This window comes from Alosa pseudoharengus, unplaced genomic scaffold, assembly GCF_046254945.1.
Source record: "Alosa pseudoharengus isolate Yale_2024_CS ecotype anadromous, Long Island Sound unplaced genomic scaffold, YU_APseudo_1.1 YU_APseudo_1.1_scf_1, whole genome shotgun sequence".
Classification (NCBI taxonomy): domain Eukaryota; kingdom Metazoa; phylum Chordata; class Actinopteri; order Clupeiformes; family Clupeidae; genus Alosa; species Alosa pseudoharengus.
In genome coordinates, this window is record NW_027468564.1 from 3,970,565 (window position 1) to 3,997,112 (window position 26,548).

A 26,548-nucleotide genomic window follows, 5' to 3' on the forward strand; every position below is an offset into this window, starting at 1 on the left:
CAAACATTATGCCAAGATGTCGCTGATGTTAAATTGTGAAGGGATTTTTGATATGTTATATATTTGATATGATTTTAATATCTCACCACATAAACAGGAAATGTGTCATAAATCACAGTGCATTGAATGAATGGTCTGAAACTTCTCAGGTCAATAGATATCATGATTATGATGATATCCAGACACCCAATGGGCCTGCCTGGCATAGCGCCACCACCTGGCCAAGCAGGAAATGTGCCAGAAATGGACAATGCCTTAAGTGATTGATCTGAAACTTTATAAAATATTGGATATCATTATTGTGATGATATTCACATGCATAATTCACAGGCCTAGCATAGCGCCACCATCTGGCCAAGCAGGAAATGTGCCAGAAATGCTCTATGCTTTGAATAAATGGTCTGAAACTTCTCAGGTTAATAGATATTATGATTATGATGATATCCAGACACCCAATGGGCCTGTCTAGCATAGCGCCACCACCTGGTCAAGCAGAAAATGTGCCAGAAATGGACAATGCCTTAAGTGATTGATCTGAAAGTGTACAAACATTTTGGATATCATTATTGTGATGATATTCACATGTGTAATTTCAATGCCTAACATAGCGCCACCATCTGGCCAACCAAAAAGTGTATCAGAAATGTTCTTTGCTTAAAATGAATGGTCTGAAATTTCTCAGGTTAATATATATTATGATTATGATGACACCCAATGGGCCTGCCTTGCATTACGCCCCCACCTGGCCAAGCGAGTAAATGTGGCATAAAATAAAATACAAAAGCAAATAGCCCACGCATCAAATATGTACATTTCACAAACGCACCACGTCGGTGCTTTGTTGGATTCCGACATGTCACGGGCTGCGGCCCGCAGGTGCTCGGGCCCGCCATTGCCGCTTGCGGCTATATTTAGGGCCCGAGCACCGAAGGGCGCAAGGCCCTATTGTTTTTGTAAGGATTATTATTATTATTAGGGCCCGAGCACCGAAGGGCGCAAGGCCCTATTGTTTTTGTAAGGATTATTATTATTATTATTATTATTATTATTATTATTTGTTCACCTTTTTGCTATTTTTGAGGTGGTTAGCATAGATGAAAAGTCTTGGAATTTGGCACACACATATGGTATTACAATGGCTACACAGGCATAAAGGCTTGGCCCCGGGCGTGGCCCAGGGACTCAGTAGCGCCCCCTTAGGTGATTGATGCAGTGGTTGGCACATACTTTCAGCTAGACACACCAAATTTGGCAAGTGTGTGTATCTCCCCAAGATGAACAACTTTTGTATCTACAATGCATTAGCCACGCCCAACAGGAAGTGAGGTATTTGAGATTTTGTGCGGACTAAAATGTGATGAATTGTGATGCCAAAAGAGGTGCTTCCCATCGCTGAAAACACATGAAATTTGGCACACACATCAAGAGGTACCGTGAATACACAGGGGAAAAGCCTTGGCACCGGGCGTTGCCCAGGAACTCCATAGCGCCTCCTTATGTCACTGTGACTTGTGGTTGGCATATAATTTTAGATACACACACCAAATTTGGTGGGTGTATGTAACTCCCAAAAACAATAAACTTTTGTATTAACATGCCATTAGCCACACCCACAGGAAGTGAGGTAATTGAGATTTTGTGCGTTGTGGACATGATCAATTTTAACGTACTCCTCCTAGACGGTTGATCCGATTCATGTCAAAGTTGGTATACATGACGCTGAGATGTTCCTGATTATAAATTGTGAAGCTTTTTTTGATATGTTGTAATTTGACGAAATGGCGAAATTATTAATTTTAATACCCTTCCACATAAACAATAAATGTGTCATAATTCACCATGCATGGCTTGAAATGTTTTACATTTCACAGGTCTTTGAATACCATGGGAGTGATGATATTCACATGCCCATAATGCATATTTTGTATAGCGCCACCACCTGGCAACAGAAAGAATGGCAATTACACTGATGTCACATGGTCAATTTTAACATACTCCTCCTAGACAATTTGTCAGATTCATGTGAAATTTGGCAAATATGATGCCAAGATGTTGCTGATGTTAAATTGCGAAAGGATTTTTGATATGTTGTAATATGTCCTGATTTTAATCTCACCCTATAAACAGGAAATGTGTCATAAAGTCACAGTGCATTGAATGAATGGTCTGAAACTTCTCAGGTTAATAGATATTATGATTATGATGATATTCTGACACCCAATGGGCCTGCTTGGCATAGCGCCACCACCTGGCCAAGTAGGAAATGTGCCAGAAATGGACAATGCCTTAAGTGATTGATCTGAAACTTTATAAAATATTGGATATCATTATTGTGATGATATTCACACATATAATTCACATGCCTAGCATACCGCCACCATCTGGCCAAACAGGAAATATGCCATAAATGCTTTATGCTTTGAATGAATGGTCTGAAACTTCTCAGGTTAATAGATATTATAATTATGATGATATCCAGAGACCCTATGGGCCTGCCTGGCATAGCGCCACCACCAGGTCAAGCAGGAAATGTGCCAGAAATGGACAATGCCTTAAGTGATTGATCTGAAAATTTACAAACATTTTGAATACCTTTATTGTGATGATATTCACATGTGTAATTTTCATGCCTAACATAGCGCCACCATCTGGCCAACCAAAAAGTGCATCAGAAATGTTCTTTGCTTAAAATGAATAGTCTGAAATTTCTCAGGTTAATATATATTATGATTATGATGACACCCAATGGGCCTGCCTTGCGTTGCGCCCCCACCTGGCCAAGCAAGTATATGTGCCAGAAAATTAAATAGAAAAACAAATAGCACACGCATCAAATATGTACATTTCACACACGCACCGACGCGGTGCTTTGTTGGATTCCGAAATGTCACGGGTTGCTGACCGGAGGTGCTCGGGCCCGCCCTTGCCGCTTGCGGCTATATTTATTAGGGCCCGAGCACCGAAGGGCGCAAGGCCCTATTGTTTTTGTAAGGATTATTAGGGCCCGAGCACCGAAGGGCGCAAGGCCCTATTGTTTTTGTAAGGATTATTATTATTATTATTATTATTGTTATTCTACTTTTTTGATTTCCTGTTTTTGAGGTAGTTAACATGGTCGAAAATTCTTGAAATTTGGCACACACCTCAGGTGTCACGCAACGCAGTTAGGTACAAGAGCTTGACCCCGGGCGTGGCCCAGGGACTCGCTAGCGCCCCCTTAGGTGACTGATCCCGTGGTTGACATATATTTTGAGGTGGTTAACATGGTTGAAAAGTCTTGAAATTTGACACACACATCCGGTGTCACACAAAGCAGCTAGGTAAAAAAGCTTGGCCCCGGGTATGGCCCAGAGACTCGCTAGCGCCCCCTTACGCCCCCTTACATGACTGATCCCGTGGTGGGCATATACTTTCAGCTACACACACCAAATTTGGTAGGTGTCTGTATCTCCCCAAGATGAACGACTTTCGTATGTACAATGCATTAGCCACGCCCAACAGGAAGTGAGGTATTTGGGATTTTGTGCAGACTAATATGTGATGAAATATGTGATGAATCATGATGCCAAAAGAGGTGCTTCCCATGGGTGAAAACGCATCAAATTTGGCACACACATCAAGTGATACAGTGAATAGACAGGGATAAAAGCTTGGCACCGGGCGTTGCCCAGGAACTCCATAGCGCCCCCTTATGTCACTGTGACTTGTGGTTGGCATATAGTTTTAGATACACACACCAAATTTGGTGGGTGTATGTAACTCCCAAAAACAAACAACTTTTGTATTAACATGCCATTAGCCACGCCCACAGGAAGTGAGGTAATTGAGATTTTGTGCGTTGTGGACATGATCAATTTTAACGTACTCCTCCTAGACGGTTGATCCGATTCATGTCAAAGTTGGTATACATGAGGCCGAGATGTTCCTGATTATAAATTGTGAAGGTTTTTTTTGATATGTTGTAATTTGACGAAATGGCGAAATTATTCATTTTAATACCCTTCCACATAAACAATAAATGTGTCATAATTCACCATGCATGGCTTGAAATGTTTTAAATTTCACAGGTCATTGAAGACCATGTTAATGATAATATTCACATGCCCATAATGCATGTTTGGCATAGCGCCACCAACTGGCAACAGAAAGAATGACAATTATACTGATGTCACATGATCAATTTGAACATACTCCTCCTAGACGGTTTGTCAGATTCATTTGAAATTTGGCAAACATTATGCCAAGATGTCGCTGATGTTAAATTGTGAATGGATTTTTGAATGTTGTAATATATTTGATATGATTTTAATATCTCACCACATAAACAGGAAATGTGTCATAAATCACAGTGCATTGAATGAATGGTCTGAAACTTCTCAGGTTAATAGATATTATGATTATGATGATATCCAGACACCCAATGGGCCTGCCTGGCATAGCGCCACCACTTGGTCAAGCAGGAAATGTGCCAGAAATGGACAATGCCTTAAGTGATTAATCTGAAAGTTTACAAACATTTTGGATATCATTATTGTGATGATATTCACATGTGCAATTTTCATGCCTAACATAGTGCCATCATCTGGCCAACCAAAAAGTGTATCAGAAATGTTCTTTGCTTAAAATGAATGGTCTGAAATTTCTCAGGTTAATATATATTATGATTATGATGACACCCAATGGGCCTGCCTTGCATTAAGCCCCCACCTGGCCAAGCGAGTAAATGTGGAAGAAAATAAAATACAAAAGCAAATAGCACACGCATCAAATATGTACATTTCACAAACGCACCACGTCGGTGCTTTGTTGGATTCCGATATGTGATGGGTTGCGGCCCGCAGGTGCTCGGGCCCGCCATTGCCGCTTGCGGCTATATTTAGGGCCCGAGCACCGAAGGGCGCAAGGCCCTATTGTTTTTGTAAGGATTATTATTATTATTATTATTATTATTATTATTATTATTTATTATTGTTATTCTACTTTTTTGCTTTCCTGTTTTTGAGGGAGTTAACATGGTCGAAAATTCTTGAAATTTGGCACACACGTCAGGTGTCACGCAACGCAGTTAGGTACAAGAGCTTGACCCCGGGCGTGGCCCAGGGACTCGCTAGCGCCCCCTTAGGTGACTGATCCCGTGGTTGGCAAATATTTTGAGGTGGTTAATGTAATCGAAAAGTCTTGAAATTTGGCACACACATCAGGTGTCACACAAAGCAGCTAGGTAAAAAAGCTTGGCCCCGCGCATGGCCCAGAGACTCGCTAGCGCCCCCTTATGCCCCCTTAGATGACTGATCCCGTGGTGGGCATATACTTTCAGCTACACACACCAAATTTGGTAGGTGTTTGTATCTCCCCAAGATGAACAACTTTCGAATGTACAATGCATTAGCCACGCCCAACAGGAAGTGAGGTATTTGGGATTTTGTGCCGACTAATATGTGATGAAATATGTGATGAATCATGATGCCAAAGGAGGTGCTTCCCATGGGTGAAAACGCATGAAATTTGGCACACACATCAAGTGATACAGTGAATAGACAGGGATAAAAGCTTGGCACCGGGTGTTGTCCAGGAACTCCATAGCGCCCCCTTATGTCACAGTGACTTGTGGTTGGCATATAGTTTTAGATACACACACCAAATTTGGGGGGTGTATGTAACTCCCAAAAACAAACAACTTTTGTATTAACATGCCATTAGCCACGCCCACAGGAAGTGAGGTAATTGAGAATTTGTGCGTTGTGGATATGATCAATTTTAACGTACTCCTCCTAGACGGTTGATCCGATTCATGTCAAAGTTGGTATACATGACGCCGAGATGTTACTGATTCTAAATTGTGAAGCCTTTTTTTGATATGTTGTAATTTGACAAAATGGCGAAATTGTTAATTTTAATACCGTTCCACACAAACAATAAATGTGTCATAATTCACCATGCATGGCTTGAAATGTTTTACATTTCACAGGTCATTAAAGACCATGTTAATGATAATATTCACATGCCCATAATGCATGTTTGGCATAGCGCCACCAACTGGCAACAGAAAGAATGGCAATTATGCTGATTTCACATGATCAATTTGAACATACTCCTCCTAGACGGTTTGTCAGATTCATTTGAAATTTGGCAAACATTATGCCAAGATGTCGCTGATGTTAAATTGTGAATGGATTTTTGAATGTTGTAATATATTTGATATGATTTTAATATCTCACCACATAAACAGGAAATGTGTCATAAATCACAGTGCATTGAATGAATGGTCTGAAACTTCTCAGGTTAATAGATATTATGATTATGATGATATCCAGACACCCAATGGGCCTGCCTGGCATAGCGCCACCACTTGGTCAAGCAGGAAATGTGCCAGAAATGGACAATGCCTTAAGTGATTAATCTGAAAGTTTACAAACATTTTGGATATCATTATTGTGATGATATTCACATGTGCAATTTTCATGCCTAACATAGTGCCATCATCTGGCCAACCAAAAAGTGTATCAGAAATGTTCTTTGCTTAAAATGAATGGTCTGAAATTTCTCAGGTTAATATATATTATGATTATGATGACACCCAATGGGCCTGCCTTGCATTAAGCCCCCACCTGGCCAAGCGAGTAAATGTGGAAGAAAATAAAATACAAAAGCAAATAGCACACGCATCAAATATGTACATTTCACAAACGCACCACGTCGGTGCTTTGTTGGATTCCGATATGTGATGGGTTGCGGCCCGCAGGTGCTCGGGCCCGCCATTGCCGCTTGCGGCTATATTTAGGGCCCGAGCACCGAAGGGCGCAAGGCCCTATTGTTTTTGTAAGGATTATTATTATTATTATTATTATTATTATTATTATTATTTATTATTGTTATTCTACTTTTTTGCTTTCCTGTTTTTGAGGGAGTTAACATGGTCGAAAATTCTTGAAATTTGGCACACACGTCAGGTGTCACGCAACGCAGTTAGGTACAAGAGCTTGACCCCGGGCGTGGCCCAGGGACTCGCTAGCGCCCCCTTAGGTGACTGATCCCGTGGTTGGCAAATATTTTGAGGTGGTTAATGTAATCGAAAAGTCTTGAAATTTGGCACACACATCAGGTGTCACACAAAGCAGCTAGGTAAAAAAGCTTGGCCCCGCGCATGGCCCAGAGACTCGCTAGCGCCCCCTTATGCCCCCTTAGATGACTGATCCCGTGGTGGGCATATACTTTCAGCTACACACACCAAATTTGGTAGGTGTTTGTATCTCCCCAAGATGAACAACTTTCGAATGTACAATGCATTAGCCACGCCCAACAGGAAGTGAGGTATTTGGGATTTTGTGCCGACTAATATGTGATGAAATATGTGATGAATCATGATGCCAAAGGAGGTGCTTCCCATGGGTGAAAACGCATGAAATTTGGCACACACATCAAGTGATACAGTGAATAGACAGGGATAAAAGCTTGGCACCGGGTGTTGTCCAGGAACTCCATAGCGCCCCCTTATGTCACAGTGACTTGTGGTTGGCATATAGTTTTAGATACACACACCAAATTTGGGGGGTGTATGTAACTCCCAAAAACAAACAACTTTTGTATTAACATGCCATTAGCCACGCCCACAGGAAGTGAGGTAATTGAGAATTTGTGCGTTGTGGATATGATCAATTTTAACGTACTCCTCCTAGACGGTTGATCCGATTCATGTCAAAGTTGGTATACATGACGCCGAGATGTTACTGATTCTAAATTGTGAAGCCTTTTTTTGATATGTTGTAATTTGACAAAATGGCGAAATTGTTAATTTTAATACCGTTCCACACAAACAATAAATGTGTCATAATTCACCATGCATGGCTTGAAATGTTTTACATTTCACAGGTCATTAAAGACCATGTTAATGATAATATTCACATGCCCATAATGCATGTTTGGCATAGCGCCACCAACTGGCAACAGAAAGAATGGCAATTATGCTGATTTCACATGATCAATTTGAACATACTCCTCCTAGACGGTTTGTCAGATTCATTTGAAATTTGGCAAACATTATGCCAAGATGTCGCTGATGTTAAATTGTGAATGGATTTTTGAATGTTGTAATATATTTGATATGATTTTAATATCTCACCACATAAACAGGAAATGTGTCATAAATCACAGTGCATTGAATGAATGGTCTGAAACTTCTCAGGTTAATAGATATTATGATTATGATGATATCCAGACACCCAATGGGCCTGCCTGGCATAGCGCCACCACTTGGTCAAGCAGGAAATGTGCCAGAAATGGACAATGCCTTAAGTGATTAATCTGAAAGTTTACAAACATTTTGGATATCATTATTGTGATGATATTCACATGTGCAATTTTCATGCCTAACATAGTGCCATCATCTGGCCAACCAAAAAGTGTATCAGAAATGTTCTTTGCTTAAAATGAATGGTCTGAAATTTCTCAGGTTAATATATATTATGATTATGATGACACCCAATGGGCCTGCCTTGCATTAAGCCCCCACCTGGCCAAGCGAGTAAATGTGGAAGAAAATAAAATACAAAAGCAAATAGCACACGCATCAAATATGTACATTTCACAAACGCACCACGTCGGTGCTTTGTTGGATTCCGATATGTGATGGGTTGCGGCCCGCAGGTGCTCGGGCCCGCCATTGCCGCTTGCGGCTATATTTAGGGCCCGAGCACCGAAGGGCGCAAGGCCCTATTGTTTTTGTAAGGATTATTATTATTATTATTATTATTATTATTATTATTATTTATTATTGTTATTCTACTTTTTTGCTTTCCTGTTTTTGAGGGAGTTAACATGGTCGAAAATTCTTGAAATTTGGCACACACGTCAGGTGTCACGCAACGCAGTTAGGTACAAGAGCTTGACCCCGGGCGTGGCCCAGGGACTCGCTAGCGCCCCCTTAGGTGACTGATCCCGTGGTTGGCAAATATTTTGAGGTGGTTAATGTAATCGAAAAGTCTTGAAATTTGGCACACACATCAGGTGTCACACAAAGCAGCTAGGTAAAAAAGCTTGGCCCCGCGCATGGCCCAGAGACTCGCTAGCGCCCCCTTATGCCCCCTTAGATGACTGATCCCGTGGTGGGCATATACTTTCAGCTACACACACCAAATTTGGTAGGTGTTTGTATCTCCCCAAGATGAACAACTTTCGAATGTACAATGCATTAGCCACGCCCAACAGGAAGTGAGGTATTTGGGATTTTGTGCTGACTAATATGTGATGAAATATGTGATGAATCATGATGCCAAAGGAGGTGCTTCCCATGGGTGAAAACGCATGAAATTTGGCACACACATCAAGTGATACAGTGAATAGACAGGGATAAAAGCTTGGCACCGGGTGTTGTCCAGGAACTCCATAGCGCCCCCTTATGTCACAGTGACTTGTGGTTGGCATATAGTTTTAGATACACACACCAAATTTGGGGGGTGTATGTAACTCCCAAAAACAAACAACTTTTGTATTAACATGCCATTAGCCACGCCCACAGGAAGTGAGGTAATTGAGAATTTGTGCGTTGTGGATATGATCAATTTTAACGTACTCCTCCTAGACGGTTGATCCGATTCATGTCAAAGTTGGTATACATGACGCCGAGATGTTACTGATTCTAAATTGTGAAGCCTTTTTTTGATATGTTGTAATTTGACAAAATGGCGAAATTGTTAATTTTAATACCGTTCCACACAAACAATAAATGTGTCATAATTCACCATGCATGGCTTGAAATGTTTTACATTTCACAGGTCATTAAAGACCATGTTAATGATAATATTCACATGCCCATAATGCATGTTTGGCATAGCGCCACCAACTGGCAACAGAAAGAATGGCAATTATGCTGATTTCACATGATCAATTTGAACATACTCCTCCTAGACGGTTTGTCAGATTCATTTGAAATTTGGCAAACATTATGCCAAGATGTCGCTGATGTTAAATTGTGAATGGATTTTTGAATGTTGTAATATATTTGATATGATTTTAATATCTCACCACATAAACAGGAAATGTGTCATAAATCACAGTGCATTGAATGAATGGTCTGAAACTTCTCAGGTTAATAGATATCATGATTATGATGATATCCAGACACCCAATGGGCCTGCCTGGCATAGCGCCACCACCTGGCCAAGCAGGAAATGTGCCAGAAATGGACAATGCCTTAAGTGATTGATCTGAAACTTTATAAAATATTGGATATCATTATTGTGATGATATTCACATGCGTAATTCACAGGCCTAGCATAGCGCCACCTTCTGGCCAAGCAGGAAATGTGCCAGAAATGCTCTATGCTTTGAATAAATGGTCTGAAACTTTTCAGGTTAATAGATATTATGATTATGATGATATCCAGACACCCAATGGGCCTGCCTGGCATAGCGCCACCACCTGGTCAAGCAGTAAATGTGCCAGAAATGGACAATGCCTTAAGTGATTGATCTGAAAGTTTACAAACATTTTGGATATCATTAATTGTGATGATATTCACATGTGTAATTTTCATGCCTAACATAGCGCCACCATCTGGCCAACCAAAAAGTGCATCAGAAATGTTCTTTGCTTAAAATGAATAGTCTGAAATTTCTCAGGTTAATATATATTATGATTATGATGACACCCAATGGGCCTGCCTTCCATTACGCCCCCACCTGGCCAAGCGAGTAAATGTGGCAGAAAATAAAATACAAAAACAACTAGCACACGCATTAAATATGTACATTTCACAAACGCACCACGTCGGTGCTTTGTTGGATTCCGACATGTCACGGGTTGCGGCCCGCAGGTGCTCGGGCCCGCCATTGCCGCTTGCGGCTATATTTATTATTATTTTTCTATATTATTATTGTTATTCTACTTTTTTGCTTTCCTGTTTTTGAGGTGGTTAACATGGTCGAAAACTCTTGAAATTTGGCACACACGTCAGGTGTCACACATCGCAGTTAGGTACAAGAGCTTGACCCCGGGCGTGGCCCAGGGCCTCGCTAGCGCACCCTTAGGTGACTGATCCCGTGGTTGGCAAATATTTTGAGGTGGTTAACATAAACGAAAAGTCTTGAAATTTGGCACACACATCTAGTGATACAGTGAATAGACAGGGATAAAAGCTTGGCACTGGGCGTTGCCCAGCAACTCCATAGCGCCACCTTATGTCACTGTGACTTGTGGTTTGCATATAGTTTTAGATACACACACCAAATTTGGTGGGTGTATGTAACTCCCAAAAACAAACAACTTTTGTATTAACATGCCATTAACCACGCCCACAGGAAGTGAGGTAATTGAGATTTTGTGCGTTGTGGACATGATCAATTTTAACGTACTTCTCCTAGACGGTTGATCCGATTCTTGTCAAAGTTGGTATACATGACTCCGAGATGTTCCTGATGATAAATTGTGAAGCGTTTTTTTGATATGTTGTAATTTGACGAAATGGCGAAATTATTAATTTTAATACCCTTCCACATAAACAATAAATGTGTCATAATTCACCATGCATGGCTTGAAATGTAAATTTCACAGGTCATGGAAGACCATGTTAATGATAATATTCACATGCCCATAATGCATGTTTGGCATAGCGCCACCAACTGGCAACAGAAAGAATGACAATTATATTGATGTCACATGATCAATTTGAACATACTCCTCCTAGACGGTTTGTCAGATTCATTTGAAATTTGGCAAACATTATGCCAAGATGTCGCTGATGTTAAATTGTGAATGGATTTTTGAATGTTGTAATATATTTGATATGATTTTAATATCTCACCACATAAACAGGAAATGTGTCATAAATCACAGTGCATTGAATGAATGGTCTGAAACTTCTCAGGTCAATAGATATCATGATTATGATGATATCCAGACACCCAATGGGCCTGCCTGGCATAGCGCCACCACCTGGCCAAGCAGGAAATGTGCCAGAAATGGACAATGCCTTAAGTGATTGATCTGAAACTTTATAAAATATTGGATATCATTATTGTGATGATATTCACATTCGTAATTCACAGGCCTAGCATAGCGCCACCATCTGGCCAAGCAGGAAATGTGCCAGAAATGCTCTATGCTTTGAATAAATGGTCTGAAACTTCTCATGTTAATAGATATTATAATTATGATGATATCCAGACACCCAATGGACCTGCCTGGCATAGCGCCACCACCTGGCCAAGTAGGAAATGTGCCAGAAATGGACAATGCCTTAAGTGATTGATCTGAAACTTTATAAAATATTGGATATTATTATTGTGATGACATTCACACATATAATTCACATGCCTAGCATAGCGCCACCATCTGGCCAAACAGGAAATATGCCAGAAATGCTCTATGCTTTTAATGAATGGTCTGAAACTTATCAGGTTAATAGATATCATGATTATGATGATATCCAGACAGCCAATGGGCCTGCCTGACATAGCGCCACCACCTGGCCAAGCAGGAAATGTGCCAGAAATGGACAATGCCTTAAGTGATTGATCTGAAACTTTATAAAATATCGGATATCATTATTGTGATGATATTCACATTCGTAATTTCCATGCCTAACATAGCGCCACTTTCTGGCCAACCAAAAAGTGTATCAGAAATGTTCTTTGCTTAAAATGAATTGTCTGAAATTTCTCAGGTTAATATATATTATGATTATGATGACAACCAATGGGCCTGCCTTGCATTGCTCCCCCACCTGGCCAAGCAAGTACATGTGGCAGAAAATAAAATACAAAAACAAATAGCACACGCATCAAATATGTACATTTCACAAATGCACCACGTCTCAGCTTTGTTGGATTCCGACATGTCACGGGTTGTGGCCCGCAGGTGCTCGGGCCCGCCATTGCCGCTTGCGGCTATATTTAGGGCCCGAGCACCGAAGGGCGCAAGGCCCTATTGTTTTTGTAAGGATTATTATTATTATTATTATTATTATTATTATTATATTAACTTTGTCTCAGAGCGTTTGCCTTTTTTGAGGTGGTTAACATGGTCGAAAACGCTTGAACTTTGGCACACATATCAGGTGTCACGCAAAGCAGTTAGGTACAAGAGCTTGGCCCTGGGCGTGGCCCAGGGACTCAGTAGCGCCCCCTTAGGTGATTGAGGCAGTGGTTGGCACACACTTTCAGCTAGACGCATCAAATTCGGTAGGTGTGTGTATCTCCCCAAGATGAACAACTTTCGTATGTACAATGCATTAGCCACGCTGAACAGGAAGTGAGGTATTTGGGATTTTGTGCGGACTAAAATGTGATGAATTGTGATACCAGAAGACGTTCTTCCCATCGGTGAAAACGCATGAAATTTGGCACACACATCAAGTGGTACAGTGAATAGACAGGAATAAAAGCTTGGCACCGGGCGTTGCCCAGGAACTCCATAGCGCCCCCTTACGTCACAGTGACTTGTGGTTGGCATATAGTTTTAGATACACACACCAAATTTGGTGGGTGTATGTAACTCCCAAAATCAAACAACTTTTGTATTAACATGCCATTAGCCACGCCCACACGAAGTGAGGTAATTGAGATTTTGTGCGTTGTGGACATGATCAATTTTAACATACTCCTCCTAGACGGTTGATCCGATTCATGTCAAAGTTGGTATACATGATGCCGAGATGTTCCTGATTATAAATTGTGAAGTTTTTTTTTGATATGTTGTAATTTGACAAAATGGCGAAATTATTAATTTTAATACCCTTCCACATAAACAATAAATGTGTCATAATTCACCATGCATGGCTTGAAATTTTTTACATTTCACAGGTCATTGAAGACCATGTTAATGATAATATTCACATGCCCATAATGCATGTTTGGCATAGCGCCACCAACTGGCAACAGAAAGAATGACAATTATACTGATGCCATATGATCAATTTGAACATACTCCTCCTAGACGGTTTGTCAGATTCATTAGAAATTTGGCAAATATTATGCCAAGATGTCGCTGATGTTAAATTGTGAAGGGATTTTTGAATGTTGTAATATATTTGATATGATTTTAATATCTCACCACACAAACAGGAAATGCGTCATAAATCACAGTGCATTGAATGAATGGTCTGAAACTTCTCAGGTTAATAGATATCATGATTATGATGATATCCAGACACCCAATGGGCCTGCCTGGCATAGCGCCACCACCTGGCCAAGCAGGAAATGTGCCAGAAATGGAAAACGCCTTAAGTGATTGATCTGAAACTTTATAAAATATTGGATATCATTATTGTGATGATATTCACATGCGTAATTCACAGGCCTAGCATAGCGCCACCCTCTGGCCAAGCAGGAAATGTGCCAGAAATGCTCTATGCTTTGAATAAATGGTCTGAAACTTCTCAGGTTAATAGATATTATGATTATGATGATATCCAGACACCCAATGGTAATGCCTATATTGATTGATCTGAAACTTAAAAATATTGGATATCATTAGTGTGATGATATTCACATGTGTAATTAAAATGCTTAATATAGCGCCCCCATATGGCCAAAAAGTGTTTCAGAAATGTTCTTTGCTTAAAATGAATAATCTGAAATTTCTCAGGTTAATTTATATTATGATTATGATGACACACAATGGGCCTGCCTTGCATTGCGCCCCCACCTGGCCAAGCAAGTAAATGTGCCAGAAAATAACATGCAACAACAAATAGCACACACATAAAATATGTACATTTTACAAATGCACCACGTCGGTGCTTTGTTGCATTCTGAAATGTCACGGGTTGCGGGCCCGCCATTGCCGCTTGCGGCTATATTTTGTTTTTAATTTTCCAAAAGTTATTAAAAAACCAGGTAGAAAGGTGAATAATGGCAGAAGTTATCAGAGGAAGGGGGCGCTTGTGGTTGGACTTGGTACTGCGTCTCCCTCACCCAACTCACATGCATCTGCACTGCCAATAACCCGTAATTTCGCACCTTTTCTTGTGGTCCAAGTCCTGCCCTATATGCCTTTGCATCTTGTATGCGTTTTGATGAGCTTCTCTGTTGTTTAGACATGGCTATAATCACTTAAGGTATCCAAAGTGCATAATACTGTACTTCATTCAGTTCTTTACGCCGAGTGCCTCCAACATGGCCATGCAGCTGGGTTACCGCCCAGAACGTGACGTCCGTGCAAACCCCTAATTAAAACAATGAACTAAGCGTATTCTTGCTGTCTATGAAAACAGCATAGCGACTGGCTAGATTTTTAAATTGACACTAGTTAAGCATGTGTAAGTTAGGCTAATGAACATGTTGCATTCTATACTGCCTGATTATGTCATTTTTTAAGATACTGTCTCCAGTTTTCCTCAACTTTACTAATTAAGAAACGATAATAGGATATTTGACCGGCATATCATCAAGATGTTTTGGAAAGCAGAAACTCACACACACACACACACACACACACACAAACACACACACACCTAATACAGTGTATTCCTAATTCTTACCAGCATATGCCATTGTTTTCTAAACACATACACATCTACATGGTGTCCGTCCTTAGGAGAGCAGGTTAGAACTTTGCTTTGTCACTGATGAGAAGCTGAGTTCTTAAATGCACTTTTTATTCTTATTTCATCCATCTCATTTCCAAAGTGTGCGTGTGTGACTGACATGTCTACAGACTCATAACTACTCACTTTAGACTTGATGGAACTGGTTCACTGCTGAAGGTGGGCATACCACCATCCTTGGACCAATCACTCTCCATGGACACACAGCTGGACACTGGAGATGGAGGTCTGTGTGTCTGTGGTCTGGTTACATAAGGAGACACAACAAACTGATTGACATCAACTCATTGAATAAATAATCATATGCCATCATTTTCTAAACAAACATCTACATGGTGTCCATCATGTAGGGAGTTTACTTTGACATGGATGAGGAGTTCCACTGCAAAACTGCTTATGTAATGAAATCTAACCAAATGGTATGTAAGGGATACAGCCGCCGAGGTGTCCCGTTATATGGAAAATAACTCCCTGATGCAAAGGCCGTTATCCCACTTACCATCCCGGTTGCCAGTACAGGAAATAGTCATGCCCTCATAGTACGCAAAGGAAACAAGCGGTTCCATTTACAAAGAAGACAACTTGTTCAGTTTGTTGCACAACTTTCTTTGGCTTTAACAGTGATAGCGGTGGACAATTAGCTTGTTTACAGTTGATTCCATTGTTGCAAAGCCTGCTTCCAGGCTCAACCGTTGTCCTACTCTGGTTGTTATAGTTACCATTCATTGATTACACTTTTTTACCAGCTCTACCAGACACTACATAGGTGTACCTTTCTTCAGAATAAATAGCCAACCCACCAGTCAATCAGAAAAGAGTATTTCTTCTCTCTGGATTAACTTACCCTCCATCAGAGTGTGTTGGTTTGCTGCTTTGTTGCACACAGCTGTGTGCTGCAGACTCTGGTCTGAGTGTCTCACTGTGACCTGCAGCCTCCTCTCTCACCTGAGAGACACTCATCCTAGCAGCAGTGGGAGAGTCTCTCTGGGAATGTACATGAGACATATGCAGTTTTACGTCTTGTTTCATGTGTCACTGCATACTATAGATCAGGGGTCTCAAACTCAAATGAGCCGGGGGCCACTTCTGCCAATGTCATCTGTTTGGAGGGCCATGTCAGTGTTAAAGAATAATAATACAAAAAAAGAACGGCTATTTCCTAAAATTCAATGTTTTTCTCAAATACTGTATTTTCAAACACAAAACTACAAACTGAAAGTGCAAGTATTTTTATCTATTTATAGACACCTGTGCTAGCAACCTTAGCTGATAAATAAAATAATGATAAAATAAATATTAATACAAATTACAAAAACAAATAAAAAAGCATAAAAACAGGTAAGCCCATGTGTGTCAGGGTTAAGAAGGCAACACCATTGGATTTTTATATCAAAATTGGCTTGGCTTGAAAGTGGTCAGTGATAAAGTCCTACTGTAAATGTAAAAATCTTTGAGTATAAACAAAAGTTTATGAAGGGGATACATTTACACTGGATGGCAAGCACCTCAAATTATGCACCTTTCAGTAAATACTGGATGTTGAACATATTTGAGCAGGTTTACTTTCTTTTTTGTCATATTACCTACATAACAAATTAACAGGAAAACAGTAGGCCTACGATGTATACCAACAATAGTAAACTATTATTAGCCTATAACCACAAGGCCTACAATAAAGCCCTATTTCTACTACCCCTGCTGTCTGTACCACGTCCATTACGGACACTATCATCACAATTATATAATTAATATATGTTGGGCATATCGATCATAATCTCCACAAGGCAGATAACATCTCCTTCAGAATCAGAATAGGTGAATAACATAGCCTCCCCAAGACTTCATCACACGTGAACATTTTTCAACATTTGGTGTAGGCCTATTTCTGCTTCAATTTGTGCAAAACTATGGCCTGCATCGCTTCCGCGTAATTACGAACAAATGCACGTCTTCTTGTTTCTCGCATGTAATAGTATTTCCTGAAAACTTTGTGCAGCGATTTTGGGTTTGAATCAAGCTCTGGATGTCTAGCAAATAGTGGAGGAGAGTACAAATGAGATTTGTCACCGTACTTGGATCTACAGTATCGTCTATTTTAATCAGTATCATTGTTTGTCGCAATTAAAAATACCCTCAAGGGCCGAATTACATTATTATTTTGACATAGATCGCGGGCCGGAATTGGGCCGGACGCGGGCCGGATTTGGCCCGTGGGCCGGAGTTTGAGACCCCTGCTATAGATTATAGCTGTAGCTAATCATGAACCGCCATCTTTGTTTACAGTATTCTGGCAATCTGAAGAAACAAAACAAACAGAAGATGATGAAAGAAGCACAACAAACATGCAGCTGAAAATAAGAATCAGCATTTCAGTATTTTTACAAGAAGAAATAACAAACATCTTGAATAGAAATGTTAGGGTGTAGGCCTATAGGCTAAAGTAAATTCATCAGTACAGATTGAGGTCTTTGGCCACTGTAGTCTAGTTTGCATGGCTTTAAGACAATCAGGTCTGGATTAAGCGCATGGTCATCCCAGGCCAGGCCCAGGGGGTCAGAGGTCAAGGATAGGGACCCTAAAACCCCAATCCCCCTCCCCCTCACTAAACACAGACATATTTCTTCATCACGGATATCTGTTAAGTTAGATGGAGTAATTTTTTTCTGATGCAACCCAAAATGAGCAATAAGCTTGTCAACAGACCAAGAAGACTCATTTGGGCAATCATCATCCTCTCCCATGCCTGGACAACTAGCCACAATCATGGTGCATTCATGGCACTTGTGATTGACAAGGACCGCCCCCGTGGCTACTTTGTTTTTCCCACAGCAAGTGTTCATGTGCTTTGCCGTCGGAATGTGTGACAAACACGGATGCCACAACAAAGGTTTAAAACATAGCTTACTAATCCTAAATAAACAACTTTATTTGCTTAAAATATAGTGTAAGACGCTTGTGAAAGAAAGATGTGCAGCTTTCACGTGACAAAAACGGCAAATTCCCAAGTTCACATTAAAACTGTTGGACATGAAAGACCACATGGCCTAAAAACGAACTACAAAGTGACAAACAAAAGTAATGACGAGCTAGCAAAATCTAGCCCCAGTTTCCGACCTCTGACTCACACATTACATGATATGAATGATGCGGAATGATGATGTTTTCACTGGGAAAAAGGTTTTTCCGATGCCTATGAACACTAAGTCAGACCTCACTCTTGTCACTAGGTCACTACGTCATGTGACACACCTGTGCATGTTATCAGCTGTGCTTTCTGGTCATGTGACCACATTCCGATTTAGAAGACGCAGTTTACAGACCATTTTTAAACTTGCCCTCAGGAAGGCCATTTTGGCTGAAACATGTTGCCATGATTTTAATTGATAGCCAAGCTCAATAAAGGCTTTTTACTTACAAATATCCTCGAGTGCCTCAGACTCACTACTTAATTTGACATCTAAAACTGTCAAGACAAGTCACAAGTGACTTGATTTGATCTAAAACTGGTTGTAGCCTACTGGAGATGTGGGCTACACTTCATGTGGACATCGGAATGAGCGACTTCACAACAAAACAAATACTACGAATGACTAAGATAAAGTATTGGTAGGGACAATTTGGGCATGTGCCTATGGTCCATTTGCCAACCTATGCGCTTGCTGGTCATAGGCTAGCGCCCGTAGTAGCTTAGCCTATAGCCAGTTATGTACGACGATTTGCGCTTGATTCCATAATCTGGCCCTGGAAAAAGAGTAGGCCCTAGGCTAACTCGATATGTTATGTTACAAGGGAGTTCAATTAAGAAATACGATTTATTCAGTAGCCTAGGCTTATATTAATGTTAGCATTTCCGCATTTACTAATGGTTTGTTAGGGCTAGGCCTACCCTAAAGGCGGAAATATCCGTCGAAAAGCTTTCTTAAACAACGACGCCAGGACAAAGTAACGAAATTCTAATTTGTTCAATCCAAATATTCCACATACCGAAAACACAAAGTGAATGACAATAGGAACACATTACATAATGAGTTTCTTACCTTAGGCTACAAACTGTGTGTTCTCGACACAAGACAAACTTCCAAACGCGGAGTCGGACTATTTAGCCTACCCAACTATCTCCCCCCCACGGTTCCCTGACTCCACCCAACTACCCCCCCCCCCCCCCTGTGAAAGCGATTTTAGCTCGTGACGATAGGCCTAGGCTAAATTGACTCCAGTAAAATTATTGAATTGCACACAAACTCTGGGACAATATTATGACTTATGCTGCGCCGGTAGCCCATGATCTGTAATTTTTCTAGGCTGTGCTGTGTGTGTTAAAAGTAGCCGATGCAGCAGTAACCTACCTTCTCAAAGATTAAATAAAACAAACAGGCCATTTTCTCATGAAAATATACAACCCCAAAACAGAAAAAAGTTGTGACGTTGTGTAAAATGCAAATAAAAACAGAATGTCATACAAGTCTTGTAAACCCATTTAGCATCAAAAAGGACATAGACAACATATCAAATGTTGAAAATGAAAATTTGGTCTATTTCATGGAAAGTATATGTTAATTTTGAATTTGATGGCAGCAACATGTTTCAAAAAAAGTTGGAACGAGAGCATTATTACCACTGTGCTGCTTCACCTCTTCATTTAACACAATTCTGTAAATGTTTAGGAACTGAGGAGACCATTTGCTACAGTTTTGATAATGAAATGTTGTCCCATTACTCCCCGATATAGGATTTCAGTTGTTCAACAGTATGGGGTATTCTTAGTCATGCTTTCCATTCCATTATGCACCTAATTTGACAAATCTGAACTGCAGACAGGCCATCTTATAGCACCTGGACTCTTCCTCTATGGAGAAATACTATTTAAATATGTGCAGAATTCATTTTGGCATTGTTTTCCTGAAATATGCAAGGTCGTCCCTGGAAAAGGCATTGCCTGGATGGCAGTATATGTTGCTCAAAACCTGTATACATCATTCAGAATTGATTGTGCTTTGCCAAATGTGCAAGATGACCATGCTGTAGGCATTAATGCTCCTCCACACTGTCATAGATGTTGGGTTTCGAACTGAGCACTAAAACAAGTTGGATAGGTTGGATACTTGGATAGGCCCTCTCCTCTTTAGCCCAGATGAGTCCATGATTTTCAAAAAGAATGGCAAATTTTGATTGGTCTAAACACAGGACCTTTTTCCATGTTACCTCAGTCCATTTTAGGCCCAGATAAGATGGTGGTATTTTTTGTATCATGTCTCAATACAATGTTGGCTGTTTTGACTGTTACGATTGTGGCTGTAGTCTTTGAATTGAGTATCAAACTGTGCACATAACCAAGTAGTAGTAGGGGGGCCTATGTGTCTAATTTGGGGGCTTGTGGGATTCGCATGTTCATTTTTGGAGAGTATTATATATTTGTTCTAGGGGTTCTTAAGAGTAGAAAAAAACATGTCTCCATTTTTTTTAAGGTTTTGAAGGACCCAAGGTCAAATTTACAAAGGTCAAATTTGGTGTTTTGTCCATAAACCTCACATTGCTGGTATTATAGCATAGGGTTTGGTGCCAAAAAGCAAAGATATTCTACAAGGTAGTGTGCAAAAGTGGACCACATAAACAATACAACATTATTAAACATTTTTAGGCTGATAATTGATCTCTTTAATCAATTTTGCCTAAAATTCTCGAAATTGTCCGCTTAAAAAAATAATACTTCAATATCAATTCATGCCTATTAGTGTGCTTGAGTGTAGGCCTAGCCTGCTCTGCCAGTTCTTGTCTACACCAGTGTTGCGCGGGTTTGGTCACAAGCGGCCCGCAGTCGCCCGATATTTTAATCAACCCGACCGCAACTCGGACCGCGAATATTAATTAGGACAAAATTATACCCGACCCGCGATCCGACCCGCTTATTTACAAAAGGTGTGCTTTTGGTTATAGCCTGCATGCAGTGTGACAGTATAGGCCATTTCTGTAAATCAAACTAATTTATTTGCGAAACTTTATGCAGTAGAATTACACGCAGTAGGCATGCAGGACATTTGCGCAGGAGAGAGAATGAGAATAAGAGCGCAAGCACGCACGCAACCACCAAGGATTAGAACACTAGGATAAGATTTGAAGGCCATGGACATCTTACATACATCTTTCTTTCGAAAGGTAGGCAAGAGAGATACATTGCTGGTCAAAACGTTAGCGTAAGAACTGGTTTATATTGCTGAATGAAGCACAAAGCTTTACTAAAGCACATCCACTGTTTAAAGTCACAAACACAACGAACTAAGGTAACTTTTATGCATGCGCGAACCTATACATACCGGTAGATATGGCTGTGTAGTCTGTGCCATAACATTTATTCCTGCAGGCTGCCCGTTTTGGCTGTCATTCTTTTAAATGGCTTCGCAAGAAGTAGGCCTACACTGTAAAAAAAGTCAGTAGAAATTACGGCAAAAAACTGTCAAATCGCAACAGTCGATGGCCGTAAAATGTAAAATAGTATATCACCGTAGTAAATACAGTAAATGGCTATAAATGAAGAAACATTACATAACTTTAATTTTTATGGTTGTAGTATGTAGAAAACACTGGATTTTTCTTTGAAAATAAAGAAAATATTGGGAAAATACCCTTAAGTAAAAAAAAAGTAATTACTGTCAAATTAACAGCATTATTTAGCATAAAATAAAGTCCTTGCTGATGTGTACTTTTTCAATTTAAATTTAACTTTAATTTAATAAATAAATAAAATAATGTGTTTTATGTATTTTTAACTAAAATTAATTAAAACATGAATCTGTAGTTAGGCCTGCAGTAGGGTATTTGTCCCTTTCAGTTTATATGAGAAAGAAACACTTCAATGATTTTAAAAACATCTGATTGCTCTGCTACATTTAAACGCATCTAAACTCATGATAATGATTAAAGCATATTAAAACTTCTTTTTTCATTTCACCCCAAGGCTACTGTTTGGAGATTGTGCATTTTTTGACATTAACGCGCTTAATTTCAAATAGGCCAATCAGCGTACTGTATGACTCCCGCCGGTTAACCAGAGCCTTTCCTTCAAGCTCAAGTCAGCACCAGCACAGCTCTTCCCTAACCTCCAACGAACTGATATGGTTGAGTCGGTCTTCACCGGAGGAGCTTAATCAGCGGTGTGGATTTTTAGGAATTTGCCTCAGCCAGAAGAGGAAATTGTGTTCACTTACCTAGGTAAGTCTCGTAAATCAAAGGTTTAGTTGAACTGGGTTATTGAGAGGGTTGCACAGTGCAGGGTTGTAACTTGCACTGCAGACAGCTAGCGTGAACATTGTTAATATACCCCGATAGCTTTACGGCTAACTTGCCTGCATTAGACTTTTTCTGTAGCCTGGAAACATGCAATACACATTTAGATGTGTTTAGGACGACAGACACGCAATTGTTTCATTTACCCTGTTTGACTATTTTTGGAAGCAGCAGGTAAACGCAGTAATGTTAGCATGTTAGTCTATGAGCTGAATGAAACCTGTGGTTAGCTAGCTGCTAATCGCGCTGTTCGCGTGTGTTTATACATGGTTCACCTCGGTGTATTTTAAAATTGAAGATGTATTCTTGTAACATATGTCGAGAAAACGTTAGGTCTGTGAAAGCATATGTTTTGCATTGCAAATTGCACCGCAATGAACCCAGAATTATTTTTAAATGTGTTGGTACAAGCTGTAAGCAAGTGTTTTCAGGCTACACTGCTCTAAAGTCGCACTTCTATCGCCACCACAACAGAACACCAACCGTTAACGTTATTCAGGATGTGACCTTAGCGCCATTAAAATGCACCGTCTCACTTTGTGACCGCCAGTGTGAGGGAACCAAACCGTTGATTGCTCACTTAAAGGAACACATCACAGAAGGGCGTCAGGTAGCTTGCCCAGTGAGAGGATGCAAGAGTGTGTTCACAGGAAAATCGTCTTTTACCTCTCACATGTCCAGAAAACACAGACATTGGTCAGAAAATGTGATTTGTACGTCAGTCCACGATACACAATGTGACAGTCCTACTGATACAACACAGGAACCTGCTAGTGTGCCTGATGCTGAAGACACTGTAGGGGATGAGTCTAATTTCAGTGACCTGTATCTGAGAAATATGTGTATGTTTTACATGAAACTACAGGGACAGCATCTCCTTCCAGTGTCTACCATTCAAAACATTGTTGAGGAAATACAAAATATACATGAGTTAGGACAGACCTATACATTGAATCAAATAAATTTGCTTCTAAAAGATATGTCAGTTTCAGATGATGACATTGTAAAAATCAGTGATGCAATTAAACAATCTGACCTGTTTACAGCTTACCACAAAGGGCCTATGAGAACTGCTTACTCACGAACTCAGTGCTTTAAAGAGATGTTCAAATATGTGGAACCCAAAAAAATTTTGTTGGGCAGAGATGAGAACAGGACAGAGAGGTTTGCCCATTATGTTCCTGTGCTAAAAACCTTAGAAGGTATGCAGGAGTCCGGTTTTTGGCAGGGCCTTATGGCAGTCGATCATTTTAATGTTTCCAAAACAGATGTTCTCTCTGACTGTTGTGATGGTAAACTGTTCATGTCGAACACATTTTTTCAGGAAAATCCAGGTTGTCTGAAGATGGTTTTATACCAGGATGCATTCGAAGTTGTGAACCCGTTGGGCTCTGCTAAAAAGAAGCACAAGGTTTTGGCTGTGTACTTCTCTCTACTTAACATGCCACCCCATGTACGATCAAATGTTGACCACATGCAGTTGGTTTTGTTGTGTAGAGAGAAGGATTTTAAGGACTTTGGCCATGCAAAGGTTTTTTCTGAACTGCTTACTGATCTAAAAGAACTGGAGGTAAATGGGATAACAATGAGAGATGAACTTGTTTTAAAGGGAGCTCTCTATTGCATTGTTGGAGACAACCTGGGCTCTCACACCATTGGTGGTTTCACAGAAAATTTCAGTTCATCTCAGTACTTCTGCAGATATTGTTTGATTTCTCGAACTGAATTTCAGGGTGCTGATCCTAACATCTGTGGACTGCAGCGGACTCCAGAAAATTACAGATCTGCCATTGAACAGCTGGAGAGAGAGGATACTCCACAAGTTCAAGGGATAAAGTTTAGGTCAGTATTTAATTCTCTGCAATACTTTGATGTTTGTTCACCTGGCATGCCCCCCTGTCTTGGTCATGATATTTTCGAGGGTGTCCTCTCATATGATGTTGCTCTCTTCCTCAAGTATTTCATCAAAAAGAAGAAATGGTTCACGTGCACAATTTTGAACAGGAGAATCAAGCAGTTCAAATATAAAGCAACAGACGCTTGCTCCAAACCTTGTGAGGTAAGTCCTCAAATTCTGAAACTGAGTGGACATGCTGTCCAAAATTGGAACTTCTTGAAACTGCTGCCTCTGATAATTGGTGACAAAGTGCAGGACCCCCAAGATAATGTCTGGCAGTTAATTTTGCAGCTTAAGGACATTGTTGACCTGATTTGTGCTCAGCAAATTTCCAAGGCTCAGGTCGCTTACCTGGATATTCTCATTCAAGAATATTTGGAAAACCGGAAGGCACTATTTCCAGATATCAATTTGAGACCTAAACACCATTATTTGCGGCATTATCCAGGATTGATCCTAAAATTTGGCCCACTTATGCGGCTATGGACTATGCGTTTTGAGAGCAAACATAGTTATTTTAAAAGATGTACAAGACATCTTAAGAATTTCAAAAATCTGTGTTTGACTCTTTCAGAGAGACATCAGATGTTTCAGGCCTTTCTTTCTGCTGGGTCAGTGAGTCCTCCAACCCTGGAAATTAAAGATGGCTCACCATTTTACTCAGAGCTTTACAGTCAGCAAGTTAAAGACACAATCCGAGAATTTGGCTTCACTGAAAGAAATACACAAATTCCTGTTGATGTGCAGTATCATGGGATAATTTACAGGAAGGGACAATTTGTTGTCACAAAGAATGATGATTCAGTGGAGTTTGGTGAAATCATTCTCATTCTCATTAAAGATGATTGTGCACTTCATTTTCTGATGAGAGTGTATGATGGGGAATTTCTTTCACACTATCACATGTACTCTGTAAAAAACAGCAGTGGAAGATTAGAGTGCAAACATGTTAGTGAACTGATTGACATGTGGCCCTTATCATATTACATGAACAATGGATTCCAGATTGTCCCACTGAAGCACAGTCTCTTGTCAGACTGAATCATAAGGCCAGATGCTAAACTGTTTCTCTTGTGTGTTTTAACAGATATGGCTGAATCACAGAGGATACGCAATGCTGTAACAGCAGTGCTTCCTGAACTTCCTGATGAAGTTGTCGGGTCAGTTGAAGATACTTTGAAGGCACTTGGTGCAGTAACGACAGATGATTTACAGTACATTACCGAGGGAGACTTGCTGCCAGTATTAAAGCCCATACAAGCCAGAAGATTAGTTGCTGCCTGGGCCCCAAACCGTGAGTGTAAAACATAAAACATTGCCACAACATTGCACACTTCTCTTATAGCAAGCACTTACATATTTTTTTAATATACATAATAATTTCTGATATTTTGCTGCTCTATTTACACATTTATCAATATGCTACATTCTGTTACAGAGTACAAAAACATTGAGTTTAAAGGACAATTCCGTTAGTTCCGTTAGAGTTTCCTTTAGTTTAAAGGACAATTCCGGCGCAAAATGAACCTAGGGGTTAATAACACATGTGTACCGAGTTCTTCCGTTCTCTGGGATATGTTTTCATGCTAATCGAACGTAACCAGTTTTACCACAAACCGCTAATAAACGTTTAACGCTGGTCTTCGGGGCACACGCAAAGTAAAAAGAAATCGCTATTTCTATACCACTAACAAGGCTCAAAATAGCACCACACTTCCACGGTAGCATAATGAGGGGCCCTACATTTAAACCGAAGCATTGAGAACTTTGTAAGTGTACAGACAGTTTATGAAAAAGATAGTTTAGAAACAGTACTGTTCATGTATAC

The 26,548-nt window shown here is 40.2% G+C and overlaps 1 protein-coding gene across 1 annotated transcript in view; it reads right to left on the bottom strand.

Moving 5' to 3' along the window:
• The window catches only part of LOC143135273 (NACHT, LRR and PYD domains-containing protein 3-like), a 158,221-nt gene extending 138,572 nt beyond the window's left edge, over window positions 1-19,649 (bottom strand). Inside the window, exons 1-3 of the mRNA XM_076295986.1 lie at window positions 19,580-19,649; window positions 16,387-16,526; window positions 15,669-15,785 (exon numbers count right to left, since the gene is read on the bottom strand). Of these exons, the coding sequence (XP_076152101.1) occupies window positions 15,669-15,785; window positions 16,387-16,502 (233 nt within the window). The 5' untranslated portion in view covers window positions 16,503-16,526; window positions 19,580-19,649. The remainder of the gene's footprint in view (window positions 1-15,668; window positions 15,786-16,386; window positions 16,527-19,579) is intronic.
• Between the last annotated feature and the right edge of the window lie 6,899 nt (window positions 19,650-26,548).